The 25,996-nt window shown below is 44.9% G+C and overlaps 2 protein-coding genes across 6 annotated transcripts; one reads left to right on the top strand and one right to left on the bottom strand.

The window, feature by feature from the left end:
* Positions 1-1,947: 1,947 nt before the first annotated feature.
* On the top strand, positions 1,948-15,371 carry HSBP1L1 (heat shock factor binding protein 1 like 1). Of its 2 annotated transcripts, XM_042239207.2 has the most exons (5): positions 1,948-2,110; positions 3,956-4,022; positions 5,007-5,100; positions 5,956-6,017; positions 7,381-15,371. In XM_042239207.2, the coding sequence occupies exons 1-4, from the start codon at positions 2,060-2,062 to the stop codon at positions 6,011-6,013; spliced, it is 270 nt and encodes an 89-aa protein (XP_042095141.1). In that variant the 5' UTR covers positions 1,948-2,059; the 3' UTR covers positions 6,014-6,017; positions 7,381-15,371. The 2 variants fall into 2 exon arrangements, 1 of the variants encoding a protein (XP_042095141.1); XR_009598220.1 differs by lacking the exon at positions 5,956-6,017 and having other exon boundaries at positions 3,956-5,100.
* Positions 14,967-25,928, bottom strand: TXNL4A (thioredoxin like 4A). 4 transcript variants are annotated; one of them, XM_042239205.1, is made up of 5 exons: positions 25,850-25,928; positions 25,125-25,371; positions 23,065-23,134; positions 19,182-19,285; positions 14,967-15,368 (listed from the first exon to the last, which is right to left on the bottom strand). In XM_042239205.1, the coding sequence occupies exons 2-5, from the start codon at positions 25,354-25,356 to the stop codon at positions 15,352-15,354; spliced, it is 423 nt and encodes a 140-aa protein (XP_042095139.1). In that variant the 5' UTR covers positions 25,357-25,371; positions 25,850-25,928; the 3' UTR covers positions 14,967-15,351. The 4 variants fall into 4 exon arrangements, with proteins under 4 accessions (XP_042095139.1, XP_014959051.1, XP_004020444.1 ...); XM_015103565.4 differs by lacking the exon at positions 25,850-25,928 and adding an exon at positions 23,433-23,493 and having other exon boundaries at positions 25,204-25,319; XM_004020395.4 differs by lacking the exon at positions 23,065-23,134 and having other exon boundaries at positions 25,204-25,371.
* Positions 25,929-25,996: the final 68 nt, after the last annotated feature.

The following is a 25,996-nucleotide window of genomic DNA, read 5'->3' as shown; positions in this document are numbered from 1 at the left end:
CCAGACTCTGTTTTCTTCCTCAGCCTGTCTTTGCACCAGTGAAGCATTGTCTAGTTTCTGCGGCTTCGCAGCACACTTGAATACTCTCCTGTTGTAGATTTGCGAGATCAGCTTCATTAGAGAATTTTTCCCCTGAACCTAGTTCCTGGGATTTAACATCCTTAACAAAATGAGTTTTTGTTGAGTGATTCTCATTTCCATATTAATAAATTTGTGTTCCACAAAGGCAGAACCAAGAATTTGACCCCTTCTTAAGGCGTGTAGGTGCTAGATAGAGAATGACAGGTCCCATTTCTCCAGTAGAGATTGGATTCTCAGGGTTATCAGAGAGTTTCTGAGTAGCTTTCCACTGAATCACAGAGATTGCAGTTGAAGAAAGAAAGAAACCCCTTAACTATGATGCAGTCTCTCCCCTTCCCCCTCCACTTCCTGTCTTTATGGATCTGCCAGGCTGAACCTGTCCTGTGGGTGGAGTCTAACCACTCATCCTCTCCTGACTGGCTTCTCACTGAGCATCATGCTCCCCAGGTTCATCCACGCTGTGTCAGGGGTCAGGGATTTATTCCTTCTTATGCCTGAATTGTACTCCATCCTGAGGAGGGACCACATTTTGTTTATCCATTCATCTGTTGGTGGACATCTGGCTATTTCCACCTGTTGACTATCATTAATAGTCAATAATGCTGCTATAAACTTTTCTGTACACGTTTTTGTGTGGATACATGCTGTCTTTTCCCTCGGGCACATACCCAGAGACAGAATTGAGGTTGCCTGGTAGCTTTATGTTCAACCTTTTATGGACCTGCCGGACTGGCTGCACCAGGCACCTTCCTACCTGGGTGTGACACAGACTCTGCCACTCCTTGTCCACACCTGTCATTATCCTTTTGACTCACATTACACACAATGGGTGTGAAGTGGCTCCCCTGGTAGTTTTGATCTGCATTCTCCTGATGAAAGAGGATGTTGGGTTTCTTTGCATGCAAGGCTGTGCTTCAACACACATCCAGCAGCCAGATGTCACTGTGTGGTCACTCGGCCAAGACCCCTGGGGTGCTGGGGCACCCATACAGACACAGCCCTGCCTGCAGAGGTGCAGATGTGTAAACAAAGCAGGTACTTGCCAAGCACAGGGTCCTGGGCCATCACCCATGAAGTGCCCCCGAGCCACGATCCAGACAGGCCTGCAGGGCACAGAGGGAGAGAAGGCAGCAGTGACAACTTCTTTCCAGCTCCTCAAAACATCAGAGCAGAGACTCAAGCGTTGGCCATTCTGCGTTGGTCACAGGACAGGACTAGCCTTTCTTTCTTCTTTTTTTTGGCCACCCTAGGAGGCTTGTGGGATCTTAGTTCCCTGACCAGTGATTGAACCTGGGCCCTTGGCAGTGAGAGCTTGGAGTCCTAATCACTGGACCACCAGGGAAATCCCAGAACAAAACTATTCTTAATCTTACAGTTGGGGGCAGAAATGGCAGAGGTTCAGGGAGAAGAGAGTCTCCTGGGTGGAAGATCACCAGGCGCAGGACCTCAGTGGGCTGCGGCCAAACTCCATCCTCAGCCCCACACCCCCACCCCGCCTCCAGGATCTCCCAGGAGGCAGGTGAGAGCACTGCTTGGTGAAAGGGTGAGTGCCAGGGGCTGGGGAGCTGGGAGGTGGTGTCCCCGGGCGCAGAGCCTGGGTTTGGGGCGAGGAGAAAGCTCAGGGAGCGGATGGCAGTCGTGGTCACACAACAACGCGGTGGTACCTGACGCCACTGCACCGTGCCTTAGAAACGTGTAAAACGGCAATTTCTATGCTGTGCATTCTCTGCCAGGATGGTCATTAAAAGGTCGTGCTCACTCTGGGCTCTGAAGCAATGAAAATAAACAGTGGAGCTGGGATAGGCCTGTCCGCCGAGATCCCGCCCCGCCCAGGCCGCCACCCGCGCGCCGTTCGGGTCTTGCTCCGCGAGTCCCCGGCCATCGCCGCCGGGAGCCCAGGGCGGCTGAGCGGACCCCGCGGAGCGGCCGGCCGAGGACCAGCCGGCCCGCCTGCAGCCCCAGCCCGCCGGCCGCAGACATGGACGCACGGGGCCCCGAAGCACCCGGAGGGCGCGCGCTGCGGGACGTGGTGAGTGGGGACCCTTCCGCGCCGAGCGCCCCTCCCGGACGGACGCCCCGCGCCCGAGGCTGCACCCCCTCACCCTCCACCCAGCCCGCAAGGCGCCACCACCCCACCCACCCCCTGTGCTTCCCATTTGCAAAGGGGCTGCAGTGCCAGAGATGAGACGGCCCAGGGCTGGTAGTCTCATTAAGAAGATTTGGTTAGGTGTACACGATTGAATCCACGTTTTTCTGACCAAAAAAAAAAATCTGATTGACCGCCGGGAAGCGCTCCAGACAGAGGGCCTAGTTCCACGCAGGAAAGGAGAGTCCAGGGGAGACCCGCTTCGGTGTTCTTGGCTCTAAAGCGGAGATAACACTGTGCGTGGAGGGAGTGTGTCCTGGACGGGGTGAGACTTCCACCCGGAAACTCAGGGCAGCCTGAGTATGCCCGCCTTCAGGCACAGGGATGGTGTTCCAGTTTGGCCCCCTAACAGGTTTCTGCAAACCCAGTCCCGCCGAACAAGCACCCAAGAGTGTAGGGGCGGCGCGCACCCGCGCGGTGTGCTCTGGGGAAAACTCCTGAAGAATTCTTTGAGAAGCCGAGGTTAGAGGTTTTCTCCCGTGCTATCTTCTGAACGTACGTCTGATAGTTTGTTGCTTGTATTTAAATGTCTGATGGCCTGGAGTTAATTGTGGATGGTGTGCGGTAAGGGTCAGGCCTGCTTGTTTAGTTAGTTACCGTCTGGCTATCACTGTCCCAGCTGTTGGTTGAAGCTGTTGGTTGATTTCCTTTTCTCTTTGTGTGGGAAAGCCTTCGCACCGTGTGAAAAATCAACTAATGGTAGGGTGCAGCCTCTGTGAAAAATAGTACGGGAGGTTCCTAGAACAGTAAAAACAGAATTACCGTGTGATCCAGCAAGCCCACCCCGGGCATATGTTCAGACAAAACTATAATTTAGAAAGACACATGAGCCCCTATCTTCACAGCATTATTCACAAAAGCCAAAACATGGAAACAACCTAAATATCCATTGACAGATGAATGGGTAGAGAGGATGTGGTGCACATAGGTGTGTAACGGAACACTGCTGCTGCTAAGTCGCTTCAGTCGTGTCCGACTCTGCGGCAGAGACGGCAGCCCAGCAGGCTCCCCCGTCCCTGGGGTTCTCCAGGCAAGAACACTGGAGTGGGTTGCCATTTCCTTCTCCAATGCATGAAAGTGAAAAGTGAAAGTGAAGTTGCTCAGTCGTGTCTGACGATTAGCGACCCCATGGACTGCGGCCTACCAGGCTCCTCCGCCCATGGGATTTTCCAGGCAAGAGTACTGGAGTGCTACTCAGTCATAAAAAAGGAATGAAGTAATGCCATTTGCAGCAACATGGTTGGACCTAGAGATGATCATACTGTGTGAAGTAAGTCAGACAAAGACAAACATCATATGATATCACTTACATGTAGAATCTAAAATGAGACACAGATGAACCTATCTACAAAACAGTCTCATAGACACAGAGAACAGGCTTGTGGTTCCCAAGGGTAGGGGGAGGTATGGGGTTCACAGACGCAAACTATGACGTTTAGAATGGATAAACAAGGTCCTAATATACAGCACAGGGAACTGTATTCAATATCCTGTGACAGATCATAATGGAAAATAATATGAAAAAAGAATATATGTATAACTGAGTTACTTTGCTGTACAGCAGAGATTGGCATGACATTGTAAATCAACTGTACTTCAATAAAAAAAAAATTAGCGTCAAACAAGAAATCAACTCATTGTTTATAGGGATGGTTCCCCTTCCATGGTTCTTAGAATGCTCTGCATCACAGGTAAATATATATTCACTTGTCTTGTTCAATTTTTCAGGCAGAAAATCTATTTCAGGAACTTCAAGAACATTTTCAAGCTCTGACGGCAACATTAAACCTCAGAAATATCCTTTTCTGTTTCATAACAAATACTGCAATGCTTTTGGACTGTTGAACTGTTGGGGACTATCTTCTGTTTTCTGCTGTTGATGGATAATTGCTGACGCGGAGCTTCCTGGTGTTTCCATCTGTGCTTTTACAAAAGATCCTGATGTATTAATCACTACCCGAAGGTAATACTTCCTGCTTGACCAGCAATGCAGGGTGTTTATGTAAGGCAGGGATAAAACACAGGACATACATATAGTACTTTTACTATCCAATGGGCTTTTCCAGCAGGCTTAAATAAATCTGGATGGTCTGCTCAGTAGCGTTTGTACTCCCTCAAACAGTCTGAACCCTGAACATGCACTGGGTAGGTCTCCAGCCTAGGGATCTTTATAATGGCTCTCCTGGCCTTGTTTTGCTTTGTAACTTCAGCAGCTAACTATCTGGTTAGATGTGAATTCAATCAAAGTTAGGTAGACTGTTTGTTTCTGGTTTAAGAAGACCCAGAGAAAGGGACACTTGCCCTAAGACTTCCCCAAGTGAAGTCACGTCACACAATTAAACTCCTGCCTTAAAACGCATGGGCATCATTTGCTGAGAGAACCCTTTACTTGCAACTTTTGATCCTGTAGATGGGGCCCAACAGGGTAAAGAAGATTCTTGAACATGATAAAAATAAACAGTAGGAAATTGTTTTAAACAGAGGTAATTTTCATCGTATTTACATGCTGATTAGAGTTTGGTTAAAACACAGTTAAACATACCAGACAAGTTCACATCCTAGAATCCATGTGCAAAGAAAGGGAGCCAAGTTTTCAGAACTGGGCGCACAGTGCCAGGACAGCAGCTCCGAGCCCGTGCAGGACACGGTTAGTGAGCACTGCCCTGAGGTTCGTGCCTTCGACGCCCTCCTTTCACGTGCAGCGCAGGGTGTGGCCATCGGCCTCTGAGGGGCCGAGCTAGGTGCCCGTGTCCATATTCTGCTCTCCTTGACCTTGTACTGGAAGAAATGGGGGGTCGCATTGAAGACTTGCAGAAGAACGTGAATGACCTGATGGCCCAAGCTGGGATTGACAGTCCTGCTCAGAAACACAGGTGAGGCCTCCTAGGGCGCTGATGTTCGCCTGCCACATGGCCTCTGCTTTCCTCTTGAACCTTTGCCCCGTATTTGCTCACTAAGGGAACGACTGCTTCTGCACTGCATGAAAAACCTCCAGGAGTGATTTTCAAAATTCACAAATGCTCTTTTCTAAGTTGAACAGAAACATTCTCTCATTGTTCCTTAAAAAGTGCACATTTAAAGGAAAAACCACTATTTAAATGTGGATTTTATTAAAGTACTTTTCACCCTCATCCCTCAAATTAGCCTTCAATCAAAACACAAGTCGCAGTGAGAGATTGGGAATGATGACTAGTGGCTTCTGTTTGAGACAGTACGTTCGTGGAACCATTTAAAAAGACACAGATGCATTAGGCTCTCCCCGTGGTTCATGAGCACTTCCTGAGGGTCCCACTCTACCCTCCAGAATGCAGGCACTTCTTTTCTGGTGGAATTTTGCTTCATCTTTTTTTTTTTTTTACTATTTTATCTTTCATTTTATTTTTATTGAAATTTTTATTGTATTTGATGTATAATATTATATGTACAGGTGTACATGTAATGTGTACAGTGTAGTGATTCACAATTTTTAAAGGTTAAACTCCATTTATAGTTATTATAAAATATTGGCTATATTTCCCAAGCTACAATGTATCTTTGTAGCTTATGTTATATAATAATTTGTACCTCTGAATTCCTTAACTGCCTCTTCCCTGCTCCCCTCTCCCCACTCACTTGTTCTCTGTATCTGTGAGTCTGTATATTCACTAGTTTGTTATATTTTTTAGATTTCACAATACAAGTGATAACATACAGTATTTGTCTTTCTCTGTCTGACTTATTTCACTTAGCATAACGCCCTCCAATTCTATCCACGTTGCTGCCAATGGCAAGTCTTCTTTTTTATGACACGGTAACCATGTCTTCTTTATTCAGTCATCTGTTGGACACTTGGGTTGCTTCCCTATTTTGGCGACTGTAAATAATGCTGCAGTGATCATTTGGGTGCGTGTATCTTTTCCAATTGGTGTCTTTGTTTTTTCTGCACTTCTTGAAGATGTAGATAAATGCTTGGCCTCAGGTCTTAGACTGAATGTGTTGTCTGTGTAACATACCTGGAGACACAGCCTTATTTTATTAAGATGCTCAAGCACGTTTTACTGACATAATATTCTGCTTCTGTGAGCACGCTCTAATTTTAGCTGAACAGGTAGATGTGGTCGCTTTCCTTGCTTTCATTTCTCTGTCAGTTGTTATCCCAAGTCAGTTGGCAGATCATCTGTGCTTACCCTGCTGAATCAGAGCAAGTTCACCTGTCAGTGACTTTATAAATTTCCACATCTGCTGTTCTGGTGGAAAAGATCGCTGGAATCTGTCCTGGACACACGAGCTGCAGGTCTGGGGGCGGGCGCTCCAGCTGTGTCTGCAGGATACTTGGCTCTACGCAGGTGGGGGGCTGCCTCAGACGGACCCACCTGCCCTGGAACGCTGTCCTCCCTGCGGGTGCCGAGCACTATGTTCTCAGGGTGCGCTTCCCTGAGGGGGCCGGCGGCCAGGAACGTGGCCCCTTCTGTCACCACCCAGACGCCAGCGGGCTGTTTTAAGTTTGGTCAGAACCCATCATAGGTTAGGCATCAAGTTAAATGGATAAGTAGGATCAAAACTTCACCTTTCAATGCACATACAGCCATTATCTGAAGCAGCATGAGAGGTCAGCTAATGCCTTTTAAATCAAAGGAAGTACCTGAATAGGTCTAAATCTGTTTGGCTAAATCTGTGCTTTTTGCTTCTGCTGGGTCAGGGGTTCCTAACATAGGGTGCTTGCTGTGGATTTCAGGGGATTTGATAAGCACCTTAAACTTGTGTTCCTGCTGTGAGTAGGGGAGTCCATGACCCCCACAACTACTGTTTCACGTTCTCCTGGCCGCCTCTTGGGTGCAGCATCTGAACACCTGTCCTGTTGCAGGGAAGCGGGCAGGCAGTTGTTCCAGGAGAATGTCTTCACGCTGTCGATGCAAAGTAGTATTCTGCCATTGGAAGAGCAGGCACTGTTTATTTGCCTTAAATTGTGCATCCACACAAGTGTCTGACTCAAATGAGAATTGTTTAACATTCAGGTTTTCTATATACTGAATTTTTCCTGTATAAAACGGTTCTAGTAATTACAGGAAAGGAAGGTACATTTTTTTGTTGATAGTGTTGGATTCCAATTTATTTAACTGCATATTAACTGATATTTAAATTAATCATTACTTCTTTCCATTTTTTTCTTACAGACTTGAAGACAGAACAGTCATTTGAAAATATGAAAAAGTGAAAACTGTACCTTTTGAGTAATAGCTATATAACACAAGTTCTTATTTTTAGTATTTAAGAATTCATTTTAGTAAAATAAAAGATTAAAAGAACAAAGGCAGGGCAATAAGAATGTAATTAGGCAAGAGATCAACCACTTAACAAAGATGGTTGTAAAATGACAGGACACACCTAACATTTGTGGATCATGGGGGAAAAGAATAAGATAGAACAGGTCAATTTTCCCCCAGAATTAAGCTCTATATAGAACTTTCTTAAGAATATCATAAGCAATTTTCTACAGAAGTTGCTTCTTCAACATCTTCGTTCCTGTTCAATAATTCCAGTCACATGATTCTGGGGAAGACTCATGTTCACCCATCCAGTCCAAGCAGACCCTGATGGTATGTTCTCCAAACCAAAGCAAAACCAGAGAAGCAGTTGATGCAGGCGCTCTGGACAGCTTCCTAGGACACCCTTACCTGCCCCCCACCCCCACCCCGCTGCCCCACGTAGAGGTCGTGACCAAAGAGGTGCACAAAGATTGCACCCATCCTTATCTTGTCAGTTAGAGAGGCTTTCAAATAATTGTCAATTCACCTATCTCTGAGCCAAAGTAAAAAAAGCTATGATCACCTAAAACAGGGTCCATTGTAGGCTCTCATTATAAAAAAATAACATTATCCCTGCATATAAAAGAAATCATACTCTTTATACAACTGAATGACTTCACTTTCACGCATTGGAGAAGGAAATGGCAACCCACTCCAGTATTCTTGCCTGTAGAATCCCAGGGATGGGGGAGCCTGGTGGGCTGCCGTCTATGGGGTTGCACAGAGTTGGACATGACTGAAGTGACTTAGCAGCAGCAGCAGCAGCATACAAAAGTCAAAAGCACTCCTACAATTTAGAATTACACACTATCAATACTTTTTTCTATGCAGGCAATTTTACGTAGTTCATCATATTGCTTGTAATTTAATATCCTGTTCTCATAAACACTTTTCCCCTTGTGAAAGTTTCATATACACTTTTGTATGGTTACTAATACTCTATTATGTGGCTGAAATAATTTAACCATCCCCTTAACCATTCCTTGGGGTTGAGATTATTTCTTACTTTCTGGCTAGTATAAGTGAGTTCCTTTAATGAGCATTGGCTATCCTCGAATTCTCTGCACATTTCTCTAGGGCCAGAAGTATGACCACAGGCCAAGCACACTGAGCAGAATGCATGTAAGAAAGGAAAGGTCATTTTATACCCTCAACAGTAATGCAAACCCAAAGTGTAAACCCAAAGTTTTTAAATTCAGTTTTCTTGGTGGTTTAAAATCATATTTCCATTTAATTATATGAAAGATTTCAAAACATCTTAGGTGTAATTTTAAGTTTAGCAGAAACTAGAGAAAATTACTTGAATTAAAATAAACCAAACAGATTTGCATCTCCATGAATAATACAGAACATAATTTAAAGTCCAGGATTTTTAATAAATTAAGTAAGTAGGAAAGTAAGCTTCTGTTTAGTTATTAACTAAAATAAAACATAGACATTGTCAAAAATTTATTAACTTTGCAAAGAAAGTTCTCAGCTGATCCCCTTTTATTGGCTCATTTGGCCATTTAACATCTCAGTTATTCACTCAAACCACAGATATCCATCTTTAAAGAGATTACACGGCATTTTTTAATATCATATCTGTTTCAGTATCTTCCTAATACTTTTATGAAGAATTGCTATTTTCTAGCACACTGTTACATATATTTAGAAAAAATCAAATGTTTTCATAAGAAAAAGAGGGAAAATAGTAGACAGATTTACGTGTACTTAAATACTCTTATTCTAATCTAAATGGGATTAACACCACTTTAGTAGAAAGCAGTTTATTCATTGAATACCTAAGTAAAATGGAGTTACTTCAATATAAAATCCTATATTCATGAATGTGTAATTTAAAACTTAACACAAAGTTATGAACTTGTGAGAATATAAAGCTTAATAATAGAGTTGAATCTATAGGGCAGAAGTGCTGCAAGTTTTAAATTCTTACATTTCATTCCTTTTCTACAATTGCCTTTATCTATCTCCATAGATTTTTAACTCTCCCCAAATCTCCTTTCAGCACCCCCGCCCAAGCTTTTTGGAAGTAAATTCCATCAACTCACACCTCCTTCCCTAGCAGAGCCTCTGCAGCTGCTAGCTCCCCTTAACCACACCATATTTCCAGCCCCAGGGCCTCGTCCCACCACAGGGCCTGGTTCTGAGGTTCCTTCTGGACCGGAGTTACACACACACACACAGACACACATCCACACCAGTCAGCACTTCCTGTATCTGATCTCAGCTTGAACATGGTCTCCTGAGAGGTCCTTTCCCTGAATGCCTGTCTGGGTCTGATGTCCTTCATGCGGTCTCTGGCTGACTGTCACAGTTGTCATTTCACTTCTTTGTAATCATTTGAGTCTCCTCCACAAGGCAGCAACCGGGTTGATTTTGTTCACCTCAGCTGCTCAGGGCTGGCACCAGCCCTGGAACCCACGAGCTACTCAAACTTTTTTTTAAACTAATGAATGAATTTTGAGAGTTTCTAAACACTTTGCAATCTTTTCTATGATGCTTTTTGCCCACAGAGATGTGTGAGAGCTTGATCACCTTTTGACAAGAAAACCAGAGGCCAGAGGGAAGACTGGGGACAACAGCAGTGACTGTAGGCTGGGGTGGTATGGGGAGGCAGCGCTGAGCTCCTGAGGGCACCGCGAGTGTTCTTTGTAAAACGTTGACGAAAAATGTAAAAATGCTGAAAAGAGTGCTAGGATCAGTTGGGTTTAAAAATCATGTAGGAAAACTCTTCAAAATGATACCCACCTAAAGCAAGTCAAGGTCCTAGGCTGATCTTCAAGACCTCATATAGTCACAAGAAGTCTGAGGAGGTCTCGAACATACACCCTGAGTTTTAACTAAGCAACCCATGAAACCAAACTTTGAGTGTGGTTTTCAGAAACATCAGCAGTGCGATTTTCTAGGAGAGTTGTAGACAGTAGATGCTTTGATTCTGTTGGTGCCCGAGCTCTTCATCTCTTACCGGCTCGGCAGAGAGAGAACTGGGCAGTCTAGCCTATGGACACGTGGATGCCTACATAGCTGTTTGTTGTACTGTTTCAGATCTTTGTTGTGAATGTCTTAGACTATGTAAATAGCATCATAACCCAGTGTCCTTCTGTACCTAGTTTTCCATTCAGTGGTTTGAGATTTGCCTATGTTAATATGTATAGGTCTAGATCAATGTAACTAACCACAATATAATAGTCCTTTGACTATTTGTCGTTTGTTTCCAAATAATGCTGCAATAAACTCTGCAGAGACATCACTTTGCCAACAAAGGTCCGTCTAGTCAAAGCTATGGTTTTCAGTAGTCATGTATGGATGTGAGAGTTGGGCAATAAAGAAAGCTAAGCACCGAAGAATTGATGCTTTTGAACTGTGGTGTTGGAGAAGACTCTTGAGAGTCCCTTGGACTGCAAGGAGATCAAACCAGTCAATCCTAAAAGAAATCAGTCCTGAATATTCATTGGAAGGACTGATGCTGAAGCTGAAGCTTCAATACTTTGACCACCTGATGCGAAGAATTGACTCAGGGGAAAAAGACCCTGATGCTGGGAAAGAGTGAAGGCAGGAGGAGAAGGGGACGACAGAGGATGAGATGGATGGCATCCCCGACTTGATGGACATGAGTTGGAGCAAGCTCCAGGAGTTGGTGATGGGTAGGGAAGACTGGCGTGTTGCAGTCCATGGGGTCGCAGAGAGTCGGACACGACTGAGCGACTGACCTGACCTGAATGCTGCAATACTCTTTCATGTCTCCTGTGCGTGTGCTTGTCTCTCTAGTTTACCTGACTGCTTATTCTATTACTGAACATATTCTGTACCTCTAGGTTGGTTGCCTCTGTGTTAGCTGCCTTGTCTAATTGCTGGACTTTGCAATAAAACTCATCCTGGGAAGAATGGGAAACAGAAGTCTCTTTGTGCCCAGACAACCGGGGGGTATCATCACCTTTCTCTACTAGCTCATTTCAACTTGAAAAAAGCAACATGCACAGCAATGAGGCAAGGTTTGATAGCCCTACAGATCTAGGTTTCGAATTAATGTCCTCTGCAATTAGTTGTGGTGGTGGTTTAGGCACTAGGTCGTGTTTGACTCTTGGGACCCCATGTACTGTAGCCCACCAGGCTCCTCTGTCCATAGAATTTTCCAGGCAAGAATACTGGAGTGGGTGAAAATGAAAGTGAAAGTCACTCAGTCGTGTCCAACTCTTTGCGACCCCATGGACTATACAGTCCATGGAATTCTCCAGGCCAGAATAATGGAGTGGGTAACCTTTCCCTTCAGGGGATCTTCCTGATCCAGGAGTTGGACTGGGGTCTCCTGCAATGCAGGAGGACTCTTTACCAACCGAACTGGGGTGGGTAGGCAGCCACCTCCTTCTCCGAGGGATCCTCCAACCCTCGTATCGGACCTGGGCCTCCTGCACTGCAGGCGGAGTCTCTACTGACTGAACCACCAGGCAAGTCCAGTCAGTTGTAACTACGGGCAACTACGGTTTAGTTTCCCTCTCTGTAAACTGTCTACCGGGCAGGTGCTTGGAAGGATTTGAGAAATGACTTATAAGTTACTTGGTTAAGGGTGAGGTAGATGGTAATAAGATATAAGCTTAGTATTACAGTTAATAAGCTTTTTACAATAAGATATAAACATAAAGAGGCCAAATCATAATTCAGTGATATTATACTTACACAGCACCAGTGAAAAGATAATTTTTAAAGCCAAATGTGAAGTCATTACAACTTGTAAATAAAACAAATTTATACTAGAGTAAATTTACAAACGTGAAGTACGATTTTTTTTGTTGTTGTTAATAAAGCTTTATCAATGAGAGAGAATTCATATGCCATGCAATTCATCCAACTAAAGCATACAATTCAGTGATTTTTCATATATTCACAGACATGTATATCCACCACAATTCTGCAAGATTTCCATCATCTTAAGAAGAAATCCTGTACCCATCAGCTGCCACTGCCCAATTTCCCCATCCTCCAGTCTTAAGCAAACACTAATTAGCTGTCTGTCTCTATGGATTTGCCCATTCTAGACCTCTCCTATAAATGGGATCACACACGACATAACCAGTTTCTTCTACTTATGTTAATGTTTTCCAAGTTCGGAGCCTACATCAGTACTTCGTTCCCTCTTATGACCAAGTGCTAGTCCGCTGCATGGATAGAGCACACTGTTCAATCCACTGGGGAGCTGACGGATGTTTGAGATGCCTGTCTTCGGCGCTTATGAAAAATGCTGCCATAAAAATTTGTGTCCAAATTTCTGTGCGGACATACATGTTTGAATCTCTGAGATATATACCTAGGAGTGACTCTGATGGGTCAGATAGTAATTCCATGCCATATTTTTGAGGAATTTTGCCACACTGGTTTCCACAGTGACTGCACCACTGTCCCTTCCCATCAGCAGTGCATGTCACCCCATTTCTCACATCCTTGTCAGCACTTGTAGTAACGGACTCTTGAATCTGTTCATACCCATTCTCATGGGTGTCAAGTGGCATCTCCTGGTGACTGATGACGGTGAGCATCTTTTCAGGTAATTACTGGCTAATGGTCTTGCTTGAATAAATGTCAGAAGTATACTATCAAATGTCTTTCATATGCCAGGTACTTAGGATCACATTTTTTTTCCTTTAGCATCTCATATGATACAGTATTATACTATTTTGGGGAAAATTAAAACTGGAGACATTAAACTGCATATTTGCATTTGAGTTTTATATCCATTTTTAAATTTTTAAAAAATATTTATTTGGCTGTACTGGCATCTTTAGTTACGGCATGCAAATTCTTAGATGCAGCATGTGGGATCTAGTTCCCTGACCAGGGATCAAACCTGAGCCCCCTGCATTGGGAGTGCAGAGTCTTAATCTCCAGATCACCAGGGAAGTTCCTATCAATTCAGTTCAGTCCAGTCACTCAGTTGTGTCCGACTCTTTGCGACCTCACGGACTGCAGCACGCCAGGCCTCCCTGACCATCACCAGCTCCCGGAGTTTACTCAAACTCATGTCCATTGAGTCAGTGATGCCATCCAACCATCTCATCCTCTGTCATCCCCTTCTCCTCCCACCTTCAATCTTTCCCAGCATCAGTCTTTCCCAATGAGTCAGTTCTTTGCATCAGATGGCCAAAGTATTGAAGTTTCAGCTTCACCATCAGTCCTTCCAATGAATATTCAGGACAGATTTCCTTTAGGATGTACTGGTTGGATCTCCTTGCAGTCCAAGGGACTCTCAAGAGTATTCTCCAATACCATAGTTCAAAAGCATCAATTCTTCGGCATTCAGCTTTCTTTCAACTCTCACATCCATAGATGACTACTGGAAAAATCATAGCCTTGACTAGATGGACTTTTGTTGGCAAAGTAATGTTGGCAAAAAAGTCCCTATATCCGTTTCTAAAAGCACATACTTGTGTGTGTGTGGCTTTTTAAAAATTTCATTCTTTGGTAAGTACACTCATGTTTCAACAATGAGTCAATCTGATAAGGCAGTGAGCCTTTTCACAGCAGAGGGCCCCCAGGGAATGCTGTGACTGATCTGAGTACAACAGGTGTCAGACAGCAGACGCTACCATCCTCTTCACACGGGAGAGCACTTGCCCAAGGTCCTCAGTAAGCGACGGAGGATGGCTGTGAAGCCAGGTGTGGGCTCCAGGTGTGCTCCCCCCCGCCAGGAGTCCACTCTTGACTTCATAGTCTGTGTGCACTGAGATGCGCCCAGGAAGATCCCAACTAACAAATGCTGCTTGGGTAAGCAATATAGGAGAGGAACCTGAGACTGTGATGAGGAAAGTAGCTACACGGATTGAAGGGTCTGGTTTCCACATAAAATACAGTATATGTACGCACATTAGATTTGATCTTAGCAAGTATAACAATCAGCTCTTAGTCTAAAGGGAAGACTGCAAAAATCATTATTTTATCGTACTGCTTTTATAACCAGAATAAAATGTAATTTTTCATTAAGGGTGTTCCTGAACTCAAGCCTTTGGTTCTATTGAGGGTTCAGCTGTGTCCCTGACAATTCCTGCGCTGGAAGTTCTCACCCCTGGACCTCAGAATGTGTCCTTGTGGAGATGGGACCGTTGCAGACGTCATGAGTGGAGATGGTCGTGCTGGAGCAGGGCGGCCCTCACCCAGTGGGACATCTGAACAGACATGCATACAGGGAGAACACTGCGTAGGATGAAAGCTGGGACTGCGGTGAAGCATCACCAGCCAAGGGACAGTTAAGATGCCAGAAACCACCAGAGCCAGGAGAGGGGTGGGAACAGACTCCCCGTCAGGCCCTGGAGGACCAGCCTGACAGCTGGATCTGACTCCAGCCTCTGGCATGATGAGACCCACTGAGCCTCACTCAATGGTAAAGAGTCAATTCTTGACTACCAAAATCATTAATCTATACACTAAGTTTCTTAGTAAATAAATAATTTTGACCATCCCCATCACTGTGTATTTTATTTATTTCAGTTAGATATTTACAGATATTTGCTGATACAAAAATACAGTGACCAGGCAGACTGAAAGGCGAGGCAATGCCACCCACACTGCAAAACCCTCCAGCTCCTTAAGCTCCGTGTACTTTGCCAAACGCTTTCTCAAAGGCTTTAAATAGTTGAAAATACTTCCACATGAGAATGACCCCAGGGCACCATGTGCACTGGGTGGGCCGGGCTCAGTATCTGTACTTGGTGGAGTAGTCCTTTGGAGACACGACCAGCCCACGGCCCTTGCGGGCCCCCCGGTACACCGTCTCGATGATGTCGATCATCTCCTGCTTGTCCTCCATGGCCCAGTTGATCTTGTTGTTGTTGCCGGTGCCCAGATCGATCATGATATGCTTGTTCCTGTAAGAGGGAAGGGGTCAGTGCTCGCAAGAATCCCTCTGAAAAAGAACCACACGGAAACATGCCTTACATCCCCACCTCCATCACAGGCTCTTGTCAAACATCAGCACAATCAAGAGGATCCACCATGGTTCAGAAGAAGACTATAAACCATCTAAATACTGTTAAGAAGGACACATGTTCCTTCTGTGTGCTCTGTAATTCCTTAGGACAAATCACCTACAGGGCAATCAAGGGTTGAAGGACACAGCCTCAGTCACCTGGTAAGCCAACAGTTTTCCAGGGGGTTGTAGTAACTTACCTGAAAAAGCAATGTGTGAGTTTTTCATGGTGTTCTTATGAACGCTTAGTGTAAATGTTACTGAAAGTCCTATTGACTGTGAAGTGAATGACATTTTGCATTTCTCGATTCTCCATAGATGGCTCTTTCAAGAAGCTACTTTTTAAAATGAATTTATATGTGCAATTCATGAAATAAAGATATTAACCCTTGTTGTATCAGCTGTACTAATGGTTATCGATTTAACTTTCTGTTTTTGAGAGGCTATGGGTCTAGCTGCCAGCTGTTGTTTCCTGTCGTGGGCTCCACCTGGGGCTGCAGAGAGGTCTCCTTCCAGTCAGAGCGAGCTTCCAGGAGGCAAACTGGACATCACTCTCCTGCTGCAAAAACTCGCTTCCAGGAGTCACACTGGCCCAGGAATCCGGGCATCTGGGCCTGGCCCTGCCCTCCCTTCCACACCTGCCACTCCCCACCCCGACCTGTGACGCCCGTGTCTTTGCAGGTCCCCAGATGTGTGGGCCGTTCTGCCCTGTGCCCCTGCCGGGCTCACGCCGAACTTACTCAGCAACCTCTACACACTCCCTGCCGCCCGATGACAACCAGTATTTGTGCCTCTGCAAATGTCTGCTGCAGTACTGTGACACAGGAGAAATATATATGCGGTCACTCAAAAGATATACTCTCCTATGGATTTGGTTTTATCCACAGTTCCTGGCTCAATACTGCCAAAACCTTTGGAACTGTCTGCAGTAAGAGTGATGGGATATTTGGACTCTGGTCCTCAGTTCCTGAAGACACTTCACGGCCATAAAGCTGAAATGGGTGCCTTGCTATTCCTAGGCACCTCTTCTGTTACAAGGGAGTTCACGTTAACGAAGGCCACTTCTAGATCCTACGATTGCTTGTGGGTGAGGGGAAGCCCCTCCCACTGGCACGCACACATGCTGTCGCCTGTCACTTCTCCCTGGTTTCCGGTGCTATCTGCTCTGCTGTTGCCATCAGAGGATGTTCTGTGACAGCAGGCACCCTGTCTGATCTGATTCATGTCCCAGCATAGACATAAAACTGAGCAAGACTTATGTATATACATATTTGGTGAATAAATTAACTAAAATTGTTACTACTTGTCTTAGAATTCTGGGTTGCAGGAACAGCAGAAGGCTTTGTCTCCTTTCCTGAGTGCAGCATCAGTTCTAAAATATCAAAATACACACCCAGCCCCAGCACTACTCAACCTCTTTCCCCAGCAAGGCATCTCCTGCCCCTCAAGGCTGGTCACACGCGGTGGAAGGCAGGATCCAAGATGGGAGGACTTTGGGAGAATTCTGAGGGGCAGACAGAAAAGACCCAGACTGCCTTCAACAGCCTGTCACTAGGAACATGGGCTGGGAGGAAGTGGGGATGCGTTACAGGGAGAAGAGGATGCCTGCAACACTCCAAAGTGATGGACGCAGATACCAGCTGAGGACACCTAAGTGTCCAGAAGGCGCTGTCGAGTTTCGTGCTGCTTACAGTAAAATGAGAAGAGAGACAAACTGGTGTAAGATCTGTTAACCAGAAAAATTTCTCGGCCTCTCCAGATAGCAGAAGGTGCTGAAATCCAGAAACAGCTGCTCAACTCTTGACAAAGAGGCCACACAACCTTCTGCGGAAACTTAGGGAAGACCTAAAGTCAGAGTGTCCAGTCACAGGACAGGCTCTTCCCTGAGGAAACAGCTATTGGGCACAGGGCACCCCAGAGCCCAGGACAGGAACCCTACTTGCTCAGGCTGAAAGGGAAGAGCATGCAGTGAGAAGAGCTGACACAACCCCAAAATGCTGCTGGCAGGAAGCAGTTGAAAAATGAACCAGCTGCAAACACCCTTCACGAAAAGGCAAAAAATAAAAACCTGCATTGGGCCAGGAGGATGACCCAGTGCTGCACCAAAGCTCCTCCTCCCCAGGTCCCTCCTCCCCATCTTCCGTCCTTGTGAGCCCAGAAGACTGTTTTTCAGGACTGTCCACACTGCGTCCTGGAGGAGGGGCCACAGATAAGGAGCAACCTCCAAAGCTGGCCAGAGAAGCCTCATCCACACCCGATTCTGCAACGGGACCCGAGGGTGGGGACCTCGGCGGGGGCATGAAGCTCTGCAGCCAGGGTGGGCCTGGCCTGGCATGCTGCAGTGCACAGAACCCAAAAAAGAGCCCCTACCTCCCACCTGAACCCCCGGAACTGGGCTGCAACGCGACCACACCCATCATCTGGTACCTGATACCGCACAGGGGGATCTGCAGCTATTTCCATGGTTGCTCATTGGTTGATTTTAAAATAAGGGGATTCTCCTGGATTAAGGGGTTCATCTAATCCAATCACACGTGCCCTCTGAAAGCAGAACAGGATGTTGGAGCAGCTTATGAAAAGAACTCAACTCATTGCTCAGGGTTTCAAAGACAGAGGAGCCTCTAGGAGCAGAGAGGGTCCCAGCAGAAACAGACCTCAGACCTGTGACCACCGGAAACTGGATCCAACCAATAGCGCCCCCTGAGCCAAGTGGATTCTTCCCTGACCGACAGCCTAGATGGGAGCCTACCATGCCTCTGGCCTTCGGAGACCTCATGTCAGAACCCTGACCCTGCCTGGACTGACCTACAGACCACCAAGTTTGTTACACGGAACAGAGAGTGAGTACACACCCTGCACACCCCAGCCAGACTTCCTCGCTCACTAGGAAGCTCTGCTTCTAGAGCTGGCCTAGTGTTTATACTGCTACTTACTAACTTCTGGAGTAACATAAGAAATTCTGACAGGCAAGTAAAAACAGTGTCATATGGTGATTTCTTTCCAAATTAAACCTCCACAACAGAAATTTTTTTCCCACTCATGCTGTTACTTAACTTTATTACAGAAAAAGCAAAAACCGTGTTTATATCTGCATCAGACTCCTGTGTCTAACCAGTAGCTACTCTGCATTCTCTTTTCATGCAAAGTTTGCATATCATAGGTGTAAATTTATTCAAGGCGATCAGGGAGATTCTATTACTTGAGCCAATGATACTGACTAGGGTCCACAAAAGAATTTTTCAGCTGATAAAAGATCTTTTTATAAGATGTTGTATTTATAAGCAAACTAAAGAAGTATAGGTTTCCCTCTTGGATATCACAAAAGGATGCTAAACAGTCAGTAATATATTTAAAAACTGAGTTACTGTAAACACAGTTTTCAATTTAAAAAGTGAGTTACTGTAAACATATTTTTCATCAACAGATTAAATTTAAAGGTATCTTAAATGTCAAAAAGAATGTTCTCCATTTAATTACACTTCACCTAGGTTCCTGGGCAGTTATTTCAAAAGGGTAATTTGTTACTGAGTAAATGGTAAAACTGGAATTGTTACTTTGAAAATTATTTAAAAGATCACATTGATTGCCTGGTGATACAAACTGTATTATGATACGACCACATTACAACTTCCTTCTAAAGATATCTTGATTGCATGAAATGCCCAGACCATCTTCTCAATTTAAATAACAATTTTAAGATAAGTGAACATACCTGAAGAAAAACATGACAGTACACGGATCATATAACTCGTACATTTTGTTGAAGTCAGGTACTTCTGTAATATCCACAAGATAAATGACTGCAAAATTTTTAACCTAAAAGTAAAGGAGATTGAGGGGGGGAAAGAACTGAAATAGCAAATCAACTTTTTTTCTGTAAAAGCACATTAAAAAACAAAAACAAGAGAATCTGTATATAACAAGACAATTTTCAAACTAGCTCTGCAACAGGTTTTCCCAGGAGAGTTGCCATGTGGACATCACTTCACTAGCATCACAGTCCTGAGCAACTGTCCATTAGCACGCTTAACATTTTCCAGACAGCAAGTTACGAGAGTCCTGCAGGAAAAGTCCACAGACACATCATTCATGCTGCTCCAGTAAAATGCTACATAAACTTTTACAAACATTTAATTGTATGTAGCAAACAAATGCTTTAAAATATGCCCCTGGAATTCAGCCACACAATCCCCTCTAACTTAGGTCTGGACACCTGCACATACTAAGGGCCTAACAACTCAAATCATATTGTAGGTAACAAATATTCTTTAATTTCTTTCTTAATTGCAAGTCCATCACAGAACATTTAGAAAACCCAGAAAATCATAAATAAAATTACATCCAATCCCAACACCCAGAGTTAATTGCTGAGAACATATTTTTACTATATTCTTTCCCACTTTTTCTGGTCTATATGTTTATGCTGTTCTAATAAAATGTGATCATATGGTGATCACACTACAATATTTTGTATCTCACTTTAATTATGAGTGTCCTCATATAAACTGTATACTGTATATAAGAAAGCAATCAAAACTTTATGGCTACTTAACATTCATCAAATGGCTATGCCATTATTTTACCATTCTTCTGTTATTTTTAAAAATTTTTCATGAATATAAATAAAATTTCATTAATATCAATTATTCACATATGAACATTATTACCCTTAAATTTATATACATATTTCATTATTTCTTAAGGATAAACACCTAAAATAGAATCTTCAGAATAAAGGACATGACATTTTGAACGCTCCTTATGATTTCTGTCTCAGTGCCTTTTAGAAAGCTTTTATCAACTTAAAATACTGTGGGTTGAATTATGTATGTCCTTTTACCCCAACAAGAAAACAAACTGAGCCCCTGAGCCCTCGTTCTCAGAAGGTGGCCTGACCTGGGAACAGGGTGCCTGCAGAGCTCATCAGTGAAGGTCAAAAGAGGTCACACTGGAGTTTGAGCTGTGATCCAACCCGGCTGGTTGAAACAAGCCAAGGGAGAACACAAACATGCCAACTGAACCCAGAGGGCTAGGGAAGGCACCTAGAAGTCGAGGAGTACCCCAGGAGGGGAGACACCAGGATGGGGAGAACAGCAGGGACTTTCCCGTGGGAGCACGTCCTGCTGACACACCAGCCTCGGACTTCTGACCCTCAAGCTGTGAGACAACACATTTCTCTTGTTTTAATATGCCCAATTTGTGATGCTTTGTTACAGCAGCCCCAGGAACTGCACAGAAAATGCGCATTTCTTCCTCCAAACTAACTCTAAAAACCTGACTGTAATTTACCAGTGAAATAGCGTGGGATATGGTTTAATACGACATTACAAAAACTGAGGGATTAAATGGTACAAGACTGACAGAATACTGGTAACTGCGACAAGTATTAAGTATTAGGTATTAAGTCCACTATGCTCTACTCTCTATTTTTGGGAATATTAAGAAATACTGACTATGGACATTAAACCACCACCTTCCACAAAAAGGAGGGAAGGAAGTTTACATTCACGAGCACCCCTTTTGCTGACAGACGTCAGTGCCAAGGCAGGGGAAGAAAAGCAGTCACTCCGAGCCTCTCCCACATCTTCTCTTCCTGGTGAATGGAGAGAACACCCCTGCAGAAGGCAGAAAGCGAGCTGAGCCCCACGGGGTCACAGGCACACACAGATGGAGGACTGCTGGGAGCAGCCACTCGCTCCGCTGCACGACTGCCTCCTGGCAAAAGTTACCCTCTGGTTAATAAGTTCTGGTGGCTGTGGTTTAGTTGCTAAGTCGTGTCCGACCCTTGCAACCCCAAGGACCATAGCCTGCCAGGCTCCTCTGTCCACGGGATTCTCCAGGCAAGAGTACGGGAGTGGGTTGCCATTTCTTTCTCCAGGGTTATCTTCCTGACCCAGGAAACAAACCTAGGTTTCCTGCCTTTCATAAGTCCTGCCTGCATCAAGTTTTACTAAGCAGAGATATTTTACTTCTTCTCTCATTAAAAAAGCAAATACTACAATGTAAAAGTTAGGTATTAACATCACAGTATAACCAAACACACACACACACACACACACACACACACACATACGCGCATAGCTTCCTAAAGCATAAAACGACAACTCAATGATGTACAATTTTCACGCTGTGAATGTTTGTTTTTATGTTGAGACCCTTAAAAAAGGTCTTATTTTCTTTTGCCTCCAATGATGAGTAAGGAAACGATAGCTCATTCAGAAGTCAAAAAACAAATGACACTACTGGCCTTCATCATCTCTTCCTTCCACATAAATCCCATCACGATAGACGTGAAGCCTCACAAGGCTGGGAGCCACATCTGCTGTCTTTTCTGGTGGTCCTCAAGCCAACCAGGACCTGACATACCCGGGGCACCAGTAAGTATCACTAGCTGAATGAACGAACTTCAGAAATACACATATATTTCAAAACTCAGAAAATGTTTCATTGTCACTATGGACTTAATTACATAATCCGGAGTTCAAACAGACCTGCCTTAAAAGACAGTCTGTTCTTCCTAGAGGAGGTTACCTGACAGGTCCTCTAGCCCTGCAGCACCAGTTGGCCTCTCTCCCACACAGTCACAGTGCAGTCCCACAGTCCTGCATGCCACTCAATGCCACTCACGCATGTCACTAAGACTGAAGGCTGTCAGTGTTGCCTTCCACTTTCTCTATGAAGCTCCTCCATTAGCTAAGAACCCACTTACAATTCTGGACAAATGTTCTTGACTGTCAATTGGTACCAGGTATTTTTGAAGTATCAATATTTACATTTTTAGATAGTTCCTTTCAAAGCCATCAAAAAACTGCATGATAACTTCCTTTTCTCAAACTATTATTTGCTCTGATTGGTTACTGGTTCCTATGAGATTTCTCAGTTGAGCATAAACTTCTGCAGATTCAACCTACTTTATGACATGTTTAAGAAAGAGCCCCGGAAGTCATTCCTAAATAATTCCACGAATACATTTACCTTATATACAAATTAGAAGGTCTGACTATGAGATAGTATCACTGAGGTTTTGCATATTTTAAATTCTACTTGTATGAACTCTTTAAACATACAAGAATTAAACATCCCATTTATTCTTACACATAATGGGACTTGGTCACAGTGCTGGCAAAGTACACTCCCCCAAAATGGCAAGACAAAAATAGTCTTACCTTGAAGCTGTGCATAAAATCACCCACTAATCAGAAAACTTAATTTTTTAAATATTTATTTTTATTTACTTTGCTGCCACCAGGTCTTAGTTGTGGCATGTGGGATCTTCAGTTGTGGCACGTGGGATCTTTAGTTGTGGCACATGGGAGCTAGTTCCCTGACCAGGGATTGAATCTGGGCCCCCTGCTTTGGGAGCCTGGGGTCGGGGCCACTGGACCACAGGGAAGTCCTGGAACTTTATTTTGATAATAATTCTACCAAACTGCAAACATCTGCAAAATCTTTCAACGTATCTCTATGTTTTCAGTACAGCTCAAAACTAATCCAGCATGAGGTGGGGTTGGGGCTGCTGAAGCAGTCAGTCAATAAAACACATTCCAGGAGAATAGTATAATCAAGTCCAGCCTCAATGTTGGAATTTTACTCACTTTAAAACAGCTGGGGTATCCAAACAGAGCTCGTAACAAGATGAGGAAGATCTCCCATTATCTGCCATTTCTGCAGAGGGAGATAGACAGTTAAATTGTTCTTTATACTAAAACCTTAGATTTCAAAAATTCCTGTTGAACGTCCCCAAAAAGGGCTTCCAAAATTATAAACTCATATTCTGCCCTTACACTAAGCAGAAAATAGAACATTAACATTTGTGTAACGCATTTCAAGTTTGCATTTTTAAAGACTATACTATTACATAGTATTAGAAGTTTATTAAAATAGAAATCGGGATAAAAGAAAAAGAATCACTTAAAAGACTAGAGAAAAATACTCCAAGTGAGCCCAATTAAACTGTTCTTACCAACAGGTTCCATTCCAAAAAGAGCCACCTGCTAGCAGTATAGCAATCTGGTCTCTGACCGCTACATAGGGATTAGAAAAGAACAATTCTGGTAAAAGTCCCTAAAAACTTACACTGACACAAAATCTGTCTCCTAGCTAAGAGTATCTTGCTGAGTTTTGCTCAGATATGAACAGCAAACAACCCTCACGCCTCTGCCATTCTAGCCTCGTGCTGAGGGCCACCGGGTCTGGACATCCCCTGATGCTTACTTGTCACCTGCAAGGCAGAACCCAGAACACCCACCTAAGTTACATCAGCGTCCACACAGCAGTGATTCACTTACTGAAACAGGGTCTTCATCCATCATCACTGACTTCTGCAGTCTCTGCCCTTAACCACTGTGGCTCAAGTCATGGGGAAATGACTTCTGGGCACCACCTCACTCCTGACCTCGGACCTGACAGGGAGGACCCAATTGGAAGAACCCTGCTCTCCTGAGTTCCCCAGGCATCTCTTCAAGCTCCCTCAACACCTTTCTGTCCAAGAGGAAGAGGAGGGTAAGGTTATCACCACAGACTCCTGCTCTGACTTGGATCTCCTTGAAGGGATTCAGAATTCCTGGGGGAGCTTCTGGATCTCATCTCAGATCTCCAGGATCAGACTCTCTGAGATGCACTTTCGGTGACAGACACAGAAAGATAGTCCCTAATGTTCAGAGTGCCATCACCCCTACCTCACTCTGCCTGTCCTACCAAAGAGGAGACAGTGAAAATTACTGATGGCAGGTCAGACTACTTTTCAATTCCTAAATACAAACTATATCCTTACACCTGTTACTCTTTACTCAAAGGAGTTATTTTAATCCAGCCCATACTAGCATATCTTACTCCTGTGAAATAAATGATGGCTTCAATGTTTCCCTTATTTTTATACTCTTTAATAAAATGAATAACCTCTCAAATTAACATTGAATATTAAACTTTTTATTAATACCCTAATATTTTTGCCTCTTGCCCTATTACTACAGTTGCAAAAATCTAAATCAAATTTACCTTAAAATACCCATGAGACAATTACAGAAAGAGAATTAAGCCCTAGTTACTCAACAGTACCCTACAATTGCTCTTTATTGTCAGCAAAGGGCCACAGACAACCCCCTGTACTAAATTTAAGGATTAGGAAAACTAGTTCTAACATTACAGTTCTACCTTTTCCCAGTGTTTCCTACACTGGTATCACTCTAAGCTATAAATCAAGTCACTTACAAAGAGCACCCTGGGGTAAAGAAGGGACTCAAAGAAAAAGAAGGGAATTTACTATGTTGTTACCATAGATGTTCTGCTCAATACATACAACAAACAAACACGGTACCAAAAAAAAGTCAAGTTTTTTAAACTAAGCCATTCAAAGTAAGCTCCTACACTCAGCCAAATGCTGCAAACGTGTTTTGCTCCTGGCACTATAGATGTAAATTTTTGAAAACACCTATGAGTTAAAACCGCTATAAATTAATAAGAATCACTTCTTCAAGGAGAGACATCATGAACCTCTTAAAAATTTGAGAATCTATGGAAACTTCTGCCAGTAAGGATATAAGCTATTCTGACCAATTTCAGGGAGCCCATCCTCATACTCCAAGGTATGTCTGTACTTCTGTGAATCCTACTGCTTCTCTTTAACCGGTGAACTGGCTGTACTTTTAATTCTTACCGGCAAAACAACAGCAATCCGACAGGATGCAAACACCAAACCTGGCGGCAGGACGTGACGGGAGGTGTGGCTGCTTTACCTTTTCAGCAATGCTGTACAGAACCTCATCCATCTTCATGCAGGTAGGGTCCCAGTCGTGCCCAAATCGAATGACGACCACGCGGTCTTCTTCCGAAAGGATGGCCTGATCAACCTGCCAGCCATTGTGCAGGTGCGGGAGCATGTACGACATCTTGAGCCAATGGGTCTGCGGGGGAGTGGAGGGAAATCACCGGCCAGTTCCTCCCAGCCCCCCCATGGCACACCCACGGGACCCCCCGCCCCACGGAGCCTCACCACGGGGGCCCCACCCCACGGAGCCTCACCACGGAGCCCACGGAGCCTCACCACCGAGCCCACGGAGCCTCACCACGGAGCCCACGGAGCCTCACCACGGAGCCCACGGAGCCTCACCACGGGGGCCCCACCCCACGGAGCCTCACCACGGAGCCCACGGAGCCTCACCACGGAGCCCACGGAGCCCCCGGCTCACGGGGGCTCACCCCGAGGGGCAGTCGATGCGCCGCCCGCAGGGCCAGGCCCGCGTCTACCAAGTTCCGACCCCGATCCCGCCACAGGAACGCCACTGTCCCCCGGCCAAGAAACCAAGGCGAGGGGACCCCTGGAATCGCACACCCGCGCATCACTCGCCGCCCCCTTCCCACCGTCTCCAGCCGCGCACCCACCTCTGCCCACACCGGACCCTCCCGCTCAGCAGTCCTTCCGGGCGCGGAGCGCTCCCACAGGCCGAGAGCGCCGGCGAGTGAGCCCGCCCGCCCACAGAGCGTGAGCGCCGGCGAGTGCGTGCGCGCGCCCGCAGAGCGTGTGCGCCG

The sequence above is a fragment of the Ovis aries genome, chromosome 23 (assembly GCF_016772045.2).
Source record: "Ovis aries strain OAR_USU_Benz2616 breed Rambouillet chromosome 23, ARS-UI_Ramb_v3.0, whole genome shotgun sequence".
NCBI classification, from domain to species: Eukaryota; Metazoa; Chordata; class Mammalia; order Artiodactyla; family Bovidae; genus Ovis; species Ovis aries.
This window is presented reverse-complemented; position numbering and strand designations above follow the sequence as displayed.